The sequence below is a fragment of the Salminus brasiliensis genome, chromosome 24 (genome assembly GCF_030463535.1).
Source record: "Salminus brasiliensis chromosome 24, fSalBra1.hap2, whole genome shotgun sequence".
In the NCBI taxonomy this organism is placed as follows: domain Eukaryota; kingdom Metazoa; phylum Chordata; class Actinopteri; order Characiformes; family Bryconidae; genus Salminus; species Salminus brasiliensis.
The window spans coordinates 26,330,032-26,347,735 of NC_132901.1; the positions used below are offsets into that span (position 1 = coordinate 26,330,032).

A 17,704-nucleotide genomic window follows, 5' to 3' on the forward strand; every position below is an offset into this window, starting at 1 on the left:
TCAAAATTGTGGGACAACATTCGCCGTTTATGTACTATATTAATATCCCCTGTATTAACTGTATTAATATCCTCTAGTCATGTTTTGCAGAAATGGGAATACTCCTTGCTGCTGTTACAAGCTTCCTCTAGGTGTCGCTGTCATCATTACTGAGATGCTCAAAGGTTCAGGGCCTCTGGAGAAGGCCTTTGGACTGTGGTGACTGTCGAAACTGTCAGCTGGAGCAGGGCCGGCCCAAGCCTTTACGGGGCCTTAAGCAGATTTTTATTTGGGCCCCCACGCCTCCCCATACCACCACCTCAGCACCAGATACTTCATCATGTTATAGGGAGAGAGATATTGCGCAATACAAACACTGATACCCAAACACTAATAGAAACACTGATACCCAAACTTTTGACTGCTTTCTGTAAGAACTGCAGAACTCAGTACTGTACTTTTACTGTCAGTACTTAAGTAGTACTTTTTAGAATACTAAACTACTTGCAGTACTTAAGTACAGAAATGTTGAGTACTTCAGTATTTCTACTTAAGTACGGAGCTTAAAGAACTTCTACTTCTGCTCAGGTCACTTTTTTAATAGAGCTCCTGTACTTTTACTGAAGTCCGGCTCTCTAGTACTTCCCACAATGGTAGAATTAACTTTTATAGAGCTGTGAGCAGAGGTGTCAAGTAATGAAGTACAAATACTTTGTTACTTTACTTAAGTAGAAATGTTGGTTTTCTAAACTTTCATTTTTTACTTTTAACTTTTAAAATGATTTATTCTTTATTCTACATTTTCACCCAATTATCTGAACTTTCTCCTCCTTACATTTTAAAAACATCCTCGTTTCTCCTATTTCATTCTGACTGTGATTGGATGAGAAGTATAATCAGACTCCATTCTGACTCCCTATTGGTTTCTAAGCGATCCATCACACCTGCACACGTCCCGTCACTCTCCAGCGAGCTCACAGCAGACTGTGTCTGTAGTCTAGTATGAAGACTGTGTCCGTGGCAGAGACTCAAGAGAGCTGCAGTGAAACGTCCCGACTGAGCCCCACATTTACACTCCAATAAAGCTTATTGATCACACGCCTCTGAAGTCTGACTTTCTGCAGCTTTACAGAACTTCTAGACAACGACTCCTCATATTTTCCTCCATGAAGCTCATGTTGATGCTCAGTAGAGCACAGAGACGCTCCTTTAATAGAGCTGATATTACTGAAATGCTTCATTTTCAATGGGCAGATCTGCAGCTGAAACAGGAGCCTAGTGCAGCCCAACATTTTTAACATCAACATTTTAATAGATCATTCTCCTCATTATGGCTTTTAGAGAAATGGGTTTTGGGGAGGGGGGGGGGGGGGTGCACTATAGACCCCTGTGGCGCTGCCTAAGCTTTCAGCCTTTGTTTTCCTTCCATTACTTTTACTTTTCTACTTGAAGTCGTTCTGAAACCAGTACTTTTACACTTTTACTGGAGTAAAAAGCTTCAGTTGATGCTTCAGCTTCTATAGAAGTCTGTTAAACCCTCGTATCTCCACTCACTTCTACCTAAATGTGTGATGAATGGGAAGACTGTTGACACCTTTGGCTGTGGTTCTCTGACAGCCTCTACCCCCCAAAATATAAAAAGGGTGTTCAATCGGTGTGTTTGTAGGGATGGTCTGTCACAGCAGCTCACTGTTAACGCCCGAATACCCGGGCAGTGTTTTCCGATGAGAAGCCGTCCGGGTGTTAGAATAACTCCAGTCAAAACGCATCACATCATGTCTCATGTCTTGCGGAGCTCCGTCTTTCACCCCTAAGCCTCACGGTGCGGCTAGCAAAACTCAGCAAACCCTCGCTGCTCCATCAGAATTCGCCCTGTGTCTGAGTCAAAGGCGCAGTGTCAGAACCGCACTGGTTGTAAAATAGGGCCCGGGCAGGTTCTGGGGGCCACAGAACTGGGCTTTATGTTGCGCTGCATGTGTTTCCATACTAAATGGAGACATGCCAAGAGTGGGAGAAGGATGCCTATGCCATTTCTATGGTCATGAATGGTCACATTGTCACACAACTGTAGAGCTAGTGACATTGAGGAACTGCAACGAGGGGGTTACTGAATTTGAATGGGAGCTGCTTTTGGTCCTTTTGGTCCCTTTCGGGAACAGCATGGAGCTACGGCTCGCGGCAATGCGTCCAGCATGAGCAGCGTGTGAATATAAGCTTCGTATGAATATTATAGGATGTCATGTTAATATCCCAGTGCCAGTAGAATAGGACTATCTGGAGCAGATAAACATCATGAAGCTATTGGAACCATGCTGCCTAATGCAAGGCGTGGGCTAGAGGAGGGGTATAAAGCCCCCCAGCATTGAGCTGTGGAGCAGTGGAAGAACCGTGCTCTCTGGAATGATGGACGGTGCTCTTTTCAGCACTTTTGGGAAAGGTCAGATAAGATTTGGGGATGAGATGTGGTGTTGAATGCAATCAAATCCTCACAGCAATGCTCTTCCAAAATCTAGTTGAAAGCCTTCTTCGTCTCTGGACAGTAGAGACAGCTACCCCAACAAAAGCAGGATCAGCTCTTATTAACAGCCTTGATTTCAGAAGAAACAGTGCGTGAGCAAGCGTCCCAATACTTTTGTCCTTTGGGTTCTTTGAATTGTGACCCTAGTGGAACCTCTTTTGAGAACCCTTTAACCATTAATGCATTAAAATGGTTCTTTAGTTGTTATGGTTCATAGTATGGTTGTACTGTCCACTGATCAGCCATAACATTATAACCACTGGCAGGAGAAGTGAAGAACACTTGGCTCATGCCAAGAGTTGGATATATTAGACAATCAGTTCTTGAAGGTGATGAAGGTGCTGAAGCAGGAAAAATGGACCTGTGTAAGAATCTGAGACACTTTGACAAGAACCTGACTGTGAGGTTCTAGACAACTGGGTCAGAACATCTCCAGTCAGTCGGTGGATGGACGTTTAAGGCTCTCTCTTTGATGCTCGTAAAAGTGTTCTTTGAGTTGTAACAATAGCAGAACCCTATTTTTTAAAGAGAAGAGCCGTTTAACATGGTGGGCCCTGGGTAGCCCACTTGGGAACTACTAGGTTTTGTCCTTGGGTTCTACATTGGCCTCATATATGAATGCTCACCAGGGTCAGCGAAGGCACCAGGAGGGGTTAAACACGGGTCCAATCTGGGTTGTGCGCTGCATACGGGGCCTAGATAAGACCTGTACTGGGGCTGTAATGATGGGACGGATTTGGGAGTCCCACCTGGAACCCACCTAGCCCAGGTTCCACCCATATGAGGCCCATATGAGCATGCTGGCTGGGTTGTTTCTTAGAACCTATAGAATACCTATAGAATATAGATATATATTACCAGCTTTTTTGCTAGAACCTTTAGTACTAAAAAGGTTCTTTGACTTTTGGGTGCCATTGTTAATTAAAAAAGTTCTTTACAGAACCAACAGTTTCTTTAAAAAAGTTTCTGTCAGGGTTCTTTAATACAGGCAATGGTTCTATATACTAGAACCTAATGTTTAAAGGGTTCTGGATGAATGGATGAATGGTTCTTTTATAGACAAGACAAGAAATCGTTCATACATCCAAATAGTTTCCTGTAAGCGGTCATGGTTCTAGATATGACCTGTGTTTTAACACTGCTCATTAATCCCAGCATCTCACTGGGGGCCTGTATTATTCGGAGTGTAATCGGACGTCCTCGCGTGAGCCCCTGGACATTTTTCCTCAGTCAGTCACCGTCGCAGGCAGCACATGGAAACCAGCTCGCCCACATGTCTCCAGCAGCAAGCAGGAACTGCCAGCTTCTCACGCTCATTGCATGTGCGGTAGGAGGGACCTACTTCTCCTTTCTCCTTCCTCCCCCTCCTCCTACGACACGCATATACACACCCACCAGCCCAGGCCGTGGCTCCCACACACACCCACTTTGAGAGCGAGCACAGTCCATGGACCTCCAGCTGCATAAACAGATGGAGCAGGGAGCCGGGACGCAGACTCAGGAGACTCTGGGAGCCTTAGGACAGGGTACAAACATGAACTCCACTTTGCAAGCCAGGATCCACTCCAGGATGGAACTGTCCAAGACCATGAAGGAGGAGGATAAGCTCTACAGGTACAAAGGGGTCCTCTATCCCATCATCATGAGCCCTGAGGAGAACCTCAGAGCTCTGGAGACCGTAGAGGCCCGGGCGGATGATATAATGCTGGTGGCCTATCCAAAGTGTGGTAAGTGTAAAGCAAGCTGTAGGGAAGTGGAGTGCTCTGTAGGATGTATGGATGGTGAATGGCTTTACATACAGGAGAAAGACCTACTTTATCATAAATCTGGAGCTTTTATAATGTAGATATGCCATTTATTTGACAGTGGGATCAGTGGAATACTTATAAATACATTTTAAGAGTTTCTTATATGTGAAAATAATTATATGCACATTAATAAACATAATTATTAATATTACTAATATGTTTGCAGTTTATCACTGTATCTGTATTTTGTCTGATATCAGTTTATTTAGTAAATTTTGTTCATTATGGCATATTTTCAATGTCCAATTTCAATCTTTTAAAGACTTAAAAGACAGTTAGCAGGTTAGCCTGTTAGCATCCACATTGCTATGTTTATGGTTTATTAATTACACTGTTTTAATCATTAAAATAAGTCCACAAAGACAACGCAGAGTTAGGAGTCTTGCCCAAGGACTCTCCCGGTGTACAGGCCTAGCAGAAAAACCCAAACCCTAGGCCGCTACAGGAAAGGCAGTGGTGATGCCCGCTACACCCACCGCTCCAGCAGTCGTGAACCTTGGAGGCCTTCATTAACATTAACATGAAGGATTATTTTACATGTAGTTCAAAAGTAAAAGGCAAAGTGAATGAGTGTGTGTGTGTGTGTGTGTGTACACACAAGTGTGTGTGTGTCTAGAGTTTATAGCACGTACAGGTCCTCTATATGTATGTATGGATAGCAGTGGAATTTATATGGGACAGTAAGTGCAGATGTTGCAATAAGAATGACGAAAGGCCGAGCGGCGTTCAGACTGGGTTTGGGGTGAAGCGCTCCGTTCTCGAGAAACTTGGACCCCGTTTACACCTGGTTGCTTCATGTGACTGTGGATTGTGTTCTGATAAGATTTCAGCCACATGCCTTTACACTGGGCAGGTAGTCAGGCTATCTTCTCCAGATATAAGTGACCAGGTGTAAACACAGCGGTGATGAATGAAAGCAGACGCCTGAGAGCCTCTAAAAGCTCCCTCACCGAAGGTTAGTTCACCAAATGTTAGATCTATAGTTCTACCCAGACATGTAGGAAGTACAAGAGAGCCGGACTTCCGTAAAAGTACAGGAGCTCTATTAAAAAAGTGACCTGAGCAGAAGTAGAAGTTCTTTAAGCTCCGTACTTAAGTAGAAATACTGAAGTACTCAACATTTCTGTACTTAAGTACTGCAAGTAGTTTAGTATTCTAAAAAGTACTGCTTAAGTACTGACAGTAAAAGTACAGTACTGAGTTCTGCAGTTCTTACAGAAAGCAGTCAAAAGTTTGGGTATCAGTGTTTCTATTAGTTCAGATGCTCAGACTTCAGGCTTGTCTCAGTTCCTCTGGCTGTAGTAGGAGGACGGGACTGTAGAAGACAGAGTTCATGAGCTTCACGAGTCTTCAGTTCACTCTCTAAACAAACTCTCTCGCCCAAAAGAGAGAGAGAGAGAGCTGAACAGTTCTGACTCGACCCGCCACATACAAGAGCTTCATCTGTAAAACCAGTGAGGAGCAGCTCAAACCCCTGAGCTTCACTCTCTGTAAACTCTACTACAGCTGAAAGAGCTCAGGCCTTTCGGCACATACGACTATTTGCAGGAGGTGAAGATGGAGATAGACTGACAGAGCTCTAGCGTTAGTGTCCTCACTGCAGCAGCTCACGGCCTGATCGCCTGTTCTGATCAATGCTGAGGCAGCTTTGTCAAACCCAAGGACAGCGCCATCTAGCGCTCTGGAGGTGATGATGTGGGGATGATCTAAATGATTTGTACCGTTTTTATAATTGAAGCGAGTAACGATGCAGCACGTAAACAAACAATGTAATAGAGTTAAAGTATTAAACTCATCCAGAATATGCAGTGAAGTAAAAGTGGAAGTAGGAGAAATAATAATCCTCCAGTAGATACAGATACAGTACTTGTACAGTACAGTAGTGAAGTAGTTCTACTTCCTTACTACAGTGAATTAGCCCCTAAAGCCAACATAGCTGTTGAGATTTGCCACTAATTAATCAGCATTATTATGATGATCCACATGAAGCTCAGAAGACTTGTGTAGGTGCTGCGGTTGGTAAATACAATGGCCATATTTGTGTTGTATGTTGTCAAGGTGACGACCCCTGGTACCATTCACCACCACTGTAAAGAGAGTCGATACGTTTCTCTGCAAGGAGCCACGCTTTTGCACCAAACTCATTCTGAATGATAAATAAACCAGGACATTTATTCAAGTATTTTTCTTTAGTTAGTTGGTTATTTATTTATATTTACAAATTATGCAAGCAACTGTTTATTTATGTCATTATTATTCAGTTCATTGCATACTGTAATGTTGTTTATATTACTAATATTAATAACTATATTATTATTAATATAGTTTATATTATTGAATAATATTGCATATAATTCTCATTTTTGTAATTATTATTATTATTAGTAGTAGTAAAGGCTACTTTCACATGATATATAATGTCATTGTATGTAAAACAAGGTAAAAAGGACATCTCATGGTGCTAAATTTAGCATATTATGCTTAGTTTACCAGTCTGACAACCAGGCCCGCCCCACTCCCACCACCACCACCCATGCCAGACCAGCTGCACACCCTCCTACCACTGCTACCAGCCTAATGACCATGTTCAAACCTAAATGGACTCTTAACGATCTGCCACTATTACCCATCATTACTCTGACCATCACTGCCATGACTATATTAGGTTCTACTACACCATGATTAATATATTATGATTAGGATCTGAGCAGTTCAACAGTGTAGATGGTTTGGTGACTTTTATCAATAATTAATAAATAGTTCTGATCAGAGGAGGACGGGTCGGGTCCCCCTTGTGAATCTTGCTTCCTCCCAAGGTTTCTTCCTCCAGCTCTGAGGGAGGTTCTCCTTGCCACTGTGCTCTTTGGCTGCTCACTTTTTTATGTTATTGATTTTCTGTGTCTTTTACTAATGACTGATTGTGTAAAGCCATTTGATTTGAGTTATCTGAGGCTTGAGGGACTGTTCCTGGAAAGCCCTCGCACTGAAACCCTCTCTATAAATGCAGGGCTAGAGTACAAGCTGGAGGAATGTGATCTGTATGCGAGGGTTGCTGACTGTGTCTCGCTCGGAGTGCGGAGATGACAGATAAGAGCCAGGGGGGAATGTCAAATTAAACATGGGGCCTCTCTGCACTGGCGAGCCGGAGTGGGCCCCTCACATGTGGGGCCCACACAGGGGATACAGAGCTGTTTGACCTTCCCCCTTTCCACTGGTAGATGGGGGCCTGCTGTGGTACAGACACACACTCCCTTTACCCGTAACAGATGTCAAGCTCTTTTTTTTATGGGCAGCCACCCCCAAAAGAACCCTGTTGATGCTATGTGCAGTTGACTGTGGAGGACTATGACTGTTTTTTAATTATTATTATTATTATTATTATTCAAAGACAAGGCCTGGTACTGTGGGATGCCAGTTTTGCAGACCACCTAGTGACATTGCATGATACCAGCAGACCAGCATGTACAAGAACACTGCAGATATGAGGTACAGCGGACTGCTGTGTGTAATGACCAGGGTTCTCCGCTGCTACAGGTTTCAACTGGATGGTGGCGGTGCTGCGCAAAATCATGTCTGCAGCTTCTGGCGTTAAAGTCGAATCCAAGATGCCCCCTCTGATGGAATTCTTCGGTTCGGAGGCACTGCAGGTAGGAAGATCGTGGCTAATGGTTTCCGGCTAAGAGTTTCCTGCTGCTAGGTCCGACTGCATCCCTCTGCTGAGTCACACTGGATGTTGTAAGTGAAGACTTTCTGACTTCCCCCAACCGCAGAGGAACAAAGCCCGAAATGAGGTAAAAGGCATCAGATAAGCTGATGTGCCTCGCCTACTGTTCACTGAAACCCAATCTCCACCAAGGACTTTAACACTCTGGGCTGTTATGCCGGTGTGGCTGCAGGTTGTCACACCTGATCCCTCTTGTGGAACCAGTTTCAGTAAATGTTTCTATAAAGAAGCAAATGTTCAGGGGTGTGGAACATTTAAAAAGAGCCTTTATTCGACATTTTATATGAAATATATAATATATATACACAAATATATAAACTGGGGATGTTCAGATCCAGTGCAGTTTAATGGATCGGGCACCTGCTATTTTAATCTCGATCCAGTTAAGAGTCTTTGTTTTAACCACAGTGTTAAGAGCGCTATCTGGTGTCCTCCAGGCACCATTCACCGACATTATAGCCCAGCCGTCTGCAGCAGCAGCAGTGTGGACGTTCTCAGAAGGTAAATAAAGGAGTTGAGGTTCTGCAGTGTGGAGCTATTTTACAGTGGAACCTGAAAACAGACCATAATATCTGACCCTTTATAAAACTCTCACTGAAACGCTCTGTTTTACCAGCGGGAGAACTGCAGGACCGCTCACTCGCCTTTCTCTGTTTATAAACCAGGACCCATTCAGAACCGAGTGGAGGCTAACGCTAATGCTAATACTATACACAATATACACATACTATAGAAACCCCAATCACACACACAGCACATTCACCCACTATAGACCAGTTATTACACACCAGCAGACTCACAACAACCACAGATATCAGTCCAGAGTGTGTACCACTACACACACACTCACACACACACACACACAGGAAGTGATCAGACTGCAGTGTTGTAAAGGAGCTGGGAGCTGATTGGTCAGGGAGGAGATCAGACTGGATTATAAGATATTAAACACTATAAAACAGTGATTTTAAGATTTGATGTCTCGACTAAACTAAATCAGACAGTCCAGAAAGTCTGATTATAGAATCTGAGACTGAAAATAAAGAGATTTTACTGAACCCGTTAATCAGCAGCTCGTCTGATCTAAACCCTAGGACTGGATTATTTATATTATTTATACAAACACAAAGATCAGATTGGATCGGTATCAGATGATACTCAGCATTAAGAGATTCTGATTCGATCTGGGGGCAAAATCACTGGACGGGGACATTTTTGGACGGTGAATTGATCTCATATATCAGCTTTTATTAGACTGAATTAAACTCTTAGAAGAAATGATCGATTGATAAACCCAGCTTGTACGGATGATGACCACTTACACTTACAGTCTACATCTACACCCAAGCCCAGACCCCTTTAGTTGCCTTCGTTTTTCAGACTATGCTAAGCTACAGCCATGTTGTTAGTCAGTTCCAGTCATTCTCTCTGAGGGATCTCTCAGAAACCCATAAAGATAGATGACGAGAGATGGGGGATGATGGAACATCAGACGTTTACAGCACTTCCAAGTCTGCAAACTTGAGTAATACAAGGAAGGAGCTTTCAGACCAGGTTACAGCCTTGTTTTATGTCAGTGTGCTTGAACTCATGACCACCCCTTGGTCACGTTTGAACTCTAAACTCTACTTGAACATTAAACCCAGGCTGTCTGAGCTGTGAAGGATTGGTCCGTGGGTATACACCACCACCCTCAACCACCCCTCACCACCACCACCACCGCTCATTATGTGTGTGTGCTGTTCCTTCACAGTTCCTCCAGAAGGCCCCATCTCCGAGATTACTGGGGACCCACATGCACCCTGACAACATTCCAGCCTCCTTCTACCAGAAGAAGACCAAGGTTTGTTTTCACTTGTCTGTTTGAGGTAAAAGCAGGGCTAGGTTCTTTAACAGGGGGGTTACAGTGTTCCAGTGACCCCTGAGCTTCTTCTCACGCAAGCTCAGAGAATTTCCACTCTGACTTCCCCCTAGTAAAAGCAACAAGTAGAGCATGCTTTGCAAGATGACGATCATTTCCTGCACAGCCTGCACGTCCACCTTGCCCGGGGTGCTGACGCTATAGCTGCGCTGCATCAGGCCTATGAAGCGCTGCGTGCCGAGCAGTAAAACAGTGCTAATGAGAGCTGCACTCTCAGTAAAATAAAATTGCAGGGCAATGTTTCAGTATTTTTTTCATGTTTTTAGTGTTTTACAATAGCAAAGGTGTCAACAGTCTTCACATTCGTTACACATTTAGGTAGAAGTGAGAGGAGATACGAGGGTTTAACAGACTTCTATAGAAGCTGAAGTATCAACTGAAGCTTTTTACTCTAGTAAAAGTGTAAAAGTACTGGTTTCAGAACGACTTCAAGTAGAAAAGTAAAAGTAATGGAAGGAAAACAAAGGCTGAAAGCTTAGGCCGCGCCACAGGGGTCTATAGTGCACTACCCCCCCCCCCCCCCCCCCAAAAAAAAAAAACCATTTCTCTAAAAGCCATAATGAGGAGAATGATCTATTAAAATGTTGATGTTAAAAATGTTGGGCTGCACTAGGCTCCTGTTTCAGCTGCAGATCTGCCCATTGAAAATGAAGCATTTCAGTAATATCAGCTCTATTAAAGGAGCGTCTCTGTGCTCTACTGAGCATCAACATGAGCTTAATGGAGGAAAATATGAGGAGTCGTTGTCTAGAAGTTCTGTAAAGCTGCAGAAAGTCAGACTTCAGAGGCCTGTGATCAATAAGCTTTATTGGAGTGTAAATGTGGGGCTCAGTCGGGACGTTTCACTGCAGCTCTCTTGAGTCTCTGCCACAGACACAGTCTTCATACTAGACTACAGACACAGTCTGCTGTGAGCTCGCTGGAGAGTGACGGGACGTGTGCAGGTGTGATGGATCTCTTATAAACCAATAGGGAGTCAGAATGGAGTCTGATTATACTTCTCATCCAATCACAAATCGTTTTTTTTTTTTTGCATTATTAAATAGGAGTAACAAGGCTGTTTTTAAAATGTAAGGAGGAGAAAGTTCAGATAATTGGGTGAAAATGTAGAATAAAGAATTCATACCCATTAAAAGCAACAACAGCGCTACTCTGACACACTCGCTTAGTAATAAATTCATAACTATCTCACTGTTTTGTTCCAGATGCTGGTTGTTTTCCGCAACCCGAAAGACACAATGGTCTCCTTTTATCACTTCTCCAGTAAGAATCCAGTCTTGGCAACTCCAGAGTCCTGGGACCAATTTTACTCTGATTTTATGAGCGGTGAAGGTACGAAGACAGGCGTATTCATGCACTCGCACATGTACTGCTGCTATTATTATTAATACTATTAATATTCTTATTATTACCATCATCATGAGCTCTGTTTTTCACACCATCACAATCATGATACAGGAACGTTATCCAAATTCATTAAGGAATAGTGTGGTGGTAGTAGAGTGGTGGTTTCTCATAGGGCTGGGCGATATGGTAAAAATACTATATCACGATATTTTACGACTTTTTTTAATGATACACGATATTTATCACAAGACTAAAAACAACACTACTATTCAGATCCTCTCCCGTAATTACACACCGCCACTCTCTGTGGTTTGTGTGGCGAAACGGATAACACCACTACCTGCCAGTGAGCTACCACAACATGTGGAATACTGGGGTTCGATTCCTGGTCTGGGTGATTGTGCTGCTGTGCTACACCAATAAGAGTCCCTGGGCAAGACTCCTAACACTACATTGGCCCACCTCTGTAATACGAGTCACCTTGTAAGTCACTCTGGATAAGAGCGTCAGCTAAATGCCGGAAATGTAAATGTAATTAAGTCTAATTAAGATAATTAGTCCCACAGTGGGGAAATTCATTCAAGGCATAGCAAGACCCTGAATTTACACAGTATATATATATATATATAATATAAATATTAATGATTATTTACAGATAATTGCACATCAAGCATTAAATTGCACATGGGAGGGGAAATCGAAAACCAGTAGCACATTGGAATGTTAAATTGAAGAAGCTGTATTTACTGTAAGTGTGTGTGTGTGTGTGTGGTCTGTTTACGCTGTCTGTAGTAATAAATCTCATTGTGTATCACGATACGATAAAATATCGCCATATTGCCCAGCCCTAGCTCCTCCTGAGGACCTCCCATCGTCACCTTGACTCGCTCACCTGGGTTTAAACAGCACATCCCTCCTTAACTGAGACGTTTCGTTGATTTTCTAAATAATTAACTTAATGAACTTAAGAGAAACTTTTCCATAATGTTTTATTTATTTGCTGAATTTCAAATATTAGAAACCAAATGAAGCAGAAAATGTGTCTCAACAGGCCACAGTTTGGACTGCGACTGTACTTGACTGTAGAACCCAGACATATGAAGACATGTCCTCTACACTGTAAAACGTCCAAAACAGAACCCCAATTCAAAACACACTTGCTCCAAAACTCAACTTATTTATTTGTTATTTAAATGATTATTAATAAATATCGTTATTGATCAAATCTGGAATGAGAAAATATTAAAAGAGCTCAAAATTGATGTTTTCAACATCATCATTTGCAGGGAAATGTATAAAATGAGTGTGATATGCTACTGCTGGGCAGCTTTTATATTTATTAAGCTTATATATTAATTAATAAGAAAATGAGAAGCTGTATTTGAGAATTAATAGCTTTTAAATATGTCCAGGATGAGAAACAGAGCTTTATTATTATTTTTATTAATAACTAATATTCATAATAATTCAGAAGGCAGACAACTTATAAAATACAATTAATTAATTAATTAATTAATTAAATTAATTAATTAAAATATGTATTTACATTTACTATTTTATTTCTACAATGTTACAGTTATATTTACATTTAAATGATAATTACAGGATATTATGATTGTATTCATACTGGCAAGCTTCCTCCCACACCACGTCTTACCTGCCTCACCTAACTCTCTCCTCAGTTCCATGGGGCTCCTACTTTGACCACGCTCTGGCCTGGGAGAAATATATTGATGACCCCAACGTGATGATCATCACTTTTGAGGAGCTCAAGCAGGTTTGTCCTTTCCTCTGGTTCTCAGTCTGGGTTCTGTGAAGAGGCGACGGCCTCCTTCCTTCCAGCAGCTGCTTACAACCCTTTAGTTGGTATGCCCCACCCCTGGTCTACATGTTTCTTGGTGAACTTGAGAAGAGCAATAGGCTCTGCTGTGCTGTTCTCCCATGGGTCCGAAGATGGCATCATTGACAGCTTGGACACCAAAGCTATGAAAGCTATGACTGTAGCTACAGCTACAGTCCACTATATGATCTGGCTTTCAGACTGGGGGCAAGCACTTTTTCACAACACTGCTGGTCTACTGTATCTCCATCCTTTAGGACCTGAGTGGAGGAGTTCAGAGGGTGGCCGAATTCTTTGGCTTCAGCTTAACTGATGCTCAGATCCTGACAATCGCTGAGGAGAGCACCTTCAACGCCATGAAAGAAGGCTCCAAGGATTCTCACGGCCAGATGGGCAGCGTCTTTTTCAGGAAAGGTGGGTCATCTCGGACAGGTTAACACTCTGTTAGCCCTCATACTGACCAAGACGTCGGTCAGTAGTCTGTGGGTCTGCTTAAGTGTTAAGTATCGTAAGTATTTGTGTTGTTATCCACCAAAAATGAAGAGGCAGGTGCCAGATTTAAACAATGACAATGGCAAAAGTATTGGGACACCTGCTTATTTATTGTATCTTCTGAAATCTAAAGTCTTAAAAAAAAGACTTGGAGTGACTGTCTCTACTGTCCAGGGAAGAGGGCTTTCTACTAGATTGTGGAGGAGCATAGCTGTGAGGATTTGATTGCATTCAATGATTAGTGAGGTCAGGATGTTGGATGATTGATCACCACCCACCTCATCCCATCCAAAAGTACTGGATGGAGCTCCACCATCCATCATTCCAGAGAACACAGCTCCTCCACTGCTCCACAGCTCAATGCTGGGGGGCTTTATACCCCTCTACTAGCCCACGCCTGGCCTAGCATTAGGCCCAGTGCCAATCGGTTCATGTCGTCTTATTCTATTGAAGCTGAATGCATTGATTAGAAGACGTGTCCATAAATATTTGGACAACTGTTCAGATGTATATACGGTTTTACTCCCTACTCACAAAAAGGTGACGTACGTTATGTGTGTTGTCCGGGTCAGGTGAAATCGGGGACTGGAGAAACCACTTCAGCGAGGCCCAGAGCGAGCAAATGGACGTTGCGTTCAAGAAGCATCTTGAAGGGACAGAACTCGGGGCCAGGCTTCAGTACGATGTGCACTGCAAGTGAGGAGAAGCCAGGAGGAATCACAGCACCAGGGAATAGTACATAAAGGACATCAACGAATGGGAGCGGTTCCCATACGAGAGGCGGCGAATGAGGAGGAGCTAAATGTCACACCATTCAACCACATGCCAAAGCTGCACGTTCAACGCCGAAACCGGTTTAACAGGCAGAAGACGGGACAATAAGGTCGTCCATGGAATAACACGTCATTCTAACAAAACCCTGTATCTCCAAACCACTTACAGTTGAAAGAGTTGAAAGAAGCTCTGGACCTTCTGGATTTCTACTGACCATTTCTTAAGAATTTCTTAGGCTAGGCTAACGTCATCAGCCATAACATTAAAACCACCCCTATATAATATTGAGTGGGTTCCCAAAACAGCGTACCACCAAAGCGTCTCCAAGCCGCTGAGGCATGGACTCCACAAGGCCTCCTGCGGTATCTGGCACCACCAAGACGGTAGCAGCAGATCCTTTATAAGTCTTATATGATGTGAGGTGGAGCCTCCATGAGCATCAGTGAGCCTTGGGTGCCCATGACCTTATCGGGGCTACCTCACCGGTCATCCTTGCTCAGAGCACTTTTGGTCGGTTTGCTTACCAGAAAAACACCCCACAACATCTGCTTGCTGATGTTCTGGAGATGTTCTGACCCGGTCATTGTCTAGAACATCACAGTTTGGTTCTTGTCAAAGTGTCTCAGATATCTACGCTTGTCCATTTTCCTGTTTCAACATCTTCAAGAACTGACCCTTTGGCAGGAGCCACTGGAACCAGATCATCAGTGTTCTTCACTGGTTTTAATGTTATGGCTGATTGGGGTTTGTTGTGTATATTGACAGATATTGAGCTCTACAGCTGGTGTGGAAACTCATTAATTCTCCAGGGCATTTTTTTAAATGGTGACATTTGAATCCAAGGGCATTGCTGAAATGGGAAATCGTATGGAAGTTTTAACACCGCTCTTATGTTTAGTTTATACGAAGCTTTTAGTTATTTGATGGATTTTTGTGTGGAGCTGTAATTAAAATATACCTGTCGCATCAACTGCATTGTTTTAGCTTCTTATCCTCTAATAAAATTTAATGTGTATGCCGGCCATGTGACCAAATACAACATCTGGCTGTTTTGTGTGTTTTTTTGGAAATATGTGCCAGTTAACAGTATACTCAGACTCGACTCAGACTCAAACCCCACAGACCCAAGACTCGTCTCAGACTTGTACCCCATAGACACATAGATTCTTGACTCCAACTCCAACTCCGTAGACTTAAGTCTCATCTCAGACTCAAGCCTTACAGACTTAAGACTTGACTCAGACTCAAACACCACAGACTTAAGACTTGACTCAGACTTGTACCCCATAGACTTGATTCTTGTCTCAGACTCAAACCTTACAGAATTAAGATTCAAACCCTGCAGGCTTTATTCTCAACTCGGACTTAAGCCCCACAGACACAAGATTTGACTCAGACTCAAGAATTGACTCAGACTCAAACCCCACCGACTCAAGATTTAACTCAGACTCAAGCCCCCAAGACTCAAGATTTGACTCAGACTTGTACTCCATAGACTTGATTCTCGTCTCAGACTCAAACCTTACAGAATTAAGATTCAAACCCTGCAGGCTTTATTCTCAACTCAGACTTAAGCCCCACAGACTTAAAATTTGACTCAGACTTAAACCCCACAGACTCAACATTTGACTCAGACTCAAGCCCCACAGACTTAAGATTTGACTCCGACTTAAGCCCCACAGATTTAAGATTTGACTCCGACTCAAGCCCCACAGACTCAACATTTGACTCAGACTCAAGCCCCACAGACTTAAGATTTGACTCAGACTCAAACCCCACAGACTCAAGACTTGACTCAGACTCAAGCCCCACAGACTTAAGATTTGACTCAGACTCAAACCCCACAGACTCAAGACTTGACTCAGACTCAAGCCCCACAGACTCAACACTTGACTCAGACTCAAGCCCCACAGACTTAAGATTTGACTCCGACTCAAGCCCCACGGACTCAAGATTTGACTCAGACTCAAACCCCACAGACACAAGATTTGACTCAGACTCCACAGACTGAAGACTTTATGCATACTCAAACCCCAGAGACTCAAGACTTGACTCAGACTCAAGCCCCACAGACTCAACATTTGACTCAGACTCAAGCCCCACAGACTTAAGATTTGACTCAGACTCAAGCCCCACAGACTTAAGATTTGACTCAGACTCAAGCCCCACGGACTCAAGATTTGACTCAGACTCAAACCCCACAGACCCAAGACTTGACTCAGACTTGTACTCCATAGACTTGATTCTCATCTAAGACTCAAGCCTCACAGATCTAAGATTCAAACCCCTTAGACTTTATTCTCGACTCAGACTTAAGCCTCATAGTCTCAAGACTTGACTCAGACTCAATCCCCATGGCTTTGAATCTCGACTCAGACTCAAACTCCACAGACTCAAGACTTGACTCAAACTCAAACTCCACAGACTCAAGACTTGACTCAGACTCAAACTCCACAGACTCAAGATTTGACTCAGACTCAAACTCCACAGACTTGTATCAAGATCAAATTACGAAATCGTTGGGAGGTTCTAGATAACAGGATGTCTGGGACAGACCAAGCTAGAGTTTCAGAAAACCAACCAGTTCAGGCCACACTTCATTACTTCCAGATTGATTACACTTCCAGAGGCAGGCTCTGCTCATTTGGAATGGGATCTGCTCCATCTGGTGTGTATAACCCAGAAGGTGTGTTTTCACTCCAGCCCTTGGTGCCTCCAGTCTACCCTCACAGTGATGCATTAGCACTCACACAGATGTCAGGAGTGTCTTGCAGATTTACAGTGTGAGTGAAACACAGAAAATGTGCCTGTAATTGTCAGATTCGCTTCACGGGTCTTTTATCTTCATGACGTTTTTACCTGGACAGGGCAGATTCTAGCATTACTGCCTGTCAGGTAACAGAAGACTTCGGCTCCGGGAGATGCTTTTAAAAGTATTCATTCATTCTGAAAGAGAAACCGGAAATAGTTTACAACCATTTACAACAAGTTTAACCTGTCCTTTTACTGTACTAATGAAATGCAATTACTCAAGCACATGGAATAGATTCAAGATTCAGGATTCAAGACTTTATTATCATGTGCCCAGCAGAAACAAGCAGTTACACTGTACACAACGTACAACGTTCCTCCATTTACAGACATAATCTTATAAATATCAATATAAACAGAATGAGTATACAGTAAGTAATAAGTATATATATATATATATATATATATATATATATATATATATATATATATATATATATATATATAAGAAGTACAGTAGAGTTGCATGTGCATGTGTACTACATTATTT

The 17,704-nt window shown here is 42.8% G+C and overlaps 1 protein-coding gene across 1 annotated transcript; it reads left to right on the forward strand.

Annotated features, from left to right (window-relative positions):
- The first annotated feature begins 3,914 nt into the window (after positions 1-3,914).
- Positions 3,915-14,751, forward strand: LOC140546921 (sulfotransferase 6B1-like). Its single transcript, XM_072670384.1, has 7 exons — positions 3,915-4,224; positions 7,840-7,952; positions 9,783-9,872; positions 11,156-11,282; positions 12,980-13,074; positions 13,395-13,551; positions 14,202-14,751. The coding sequence occupies exons 1-7, from the start codon at positions 3,945-3,947 to the stop codon at positions 14,327-14,329; spliced, it is 990 nt and encodes a 329-aa protein (XP_072526485.1). The 5' UTR covers positions 3,915-3,944; the 3' UTR covers positions 14,330-14,751.
- Positions 14,752-17,704: the final 2,953 nt, after the last annotated feature.

What these genes read in the sequence shown, in the direction of transcription:
- LOC140546921 (XM_072670384.1), top strand. Translation starts at nt 3,945, where the DNA reads ATGGACCTCCAGCTGCATAAACAGATGGAGCAGGGAGCCGGGACGCAG. An exon ending in TCTACCAGAAGAAGACCAAG is followed by an intron (nt 9,873 to 11,155) that starts GTTTGTTTTCAC and finishes GTTTTGTTCCAG; the next exon opens with ATGCTGGTTGTTTTCCGCAA. An exon ending in TGATTTTATGAGCGGTGAAG is followed by an intron (nt 11,283 to 12,979) that starts GTACGAAGACAG and finishes CTCTCTCCTCAG; the next exon opens with TTCCATGGGGCTCCTACTTT.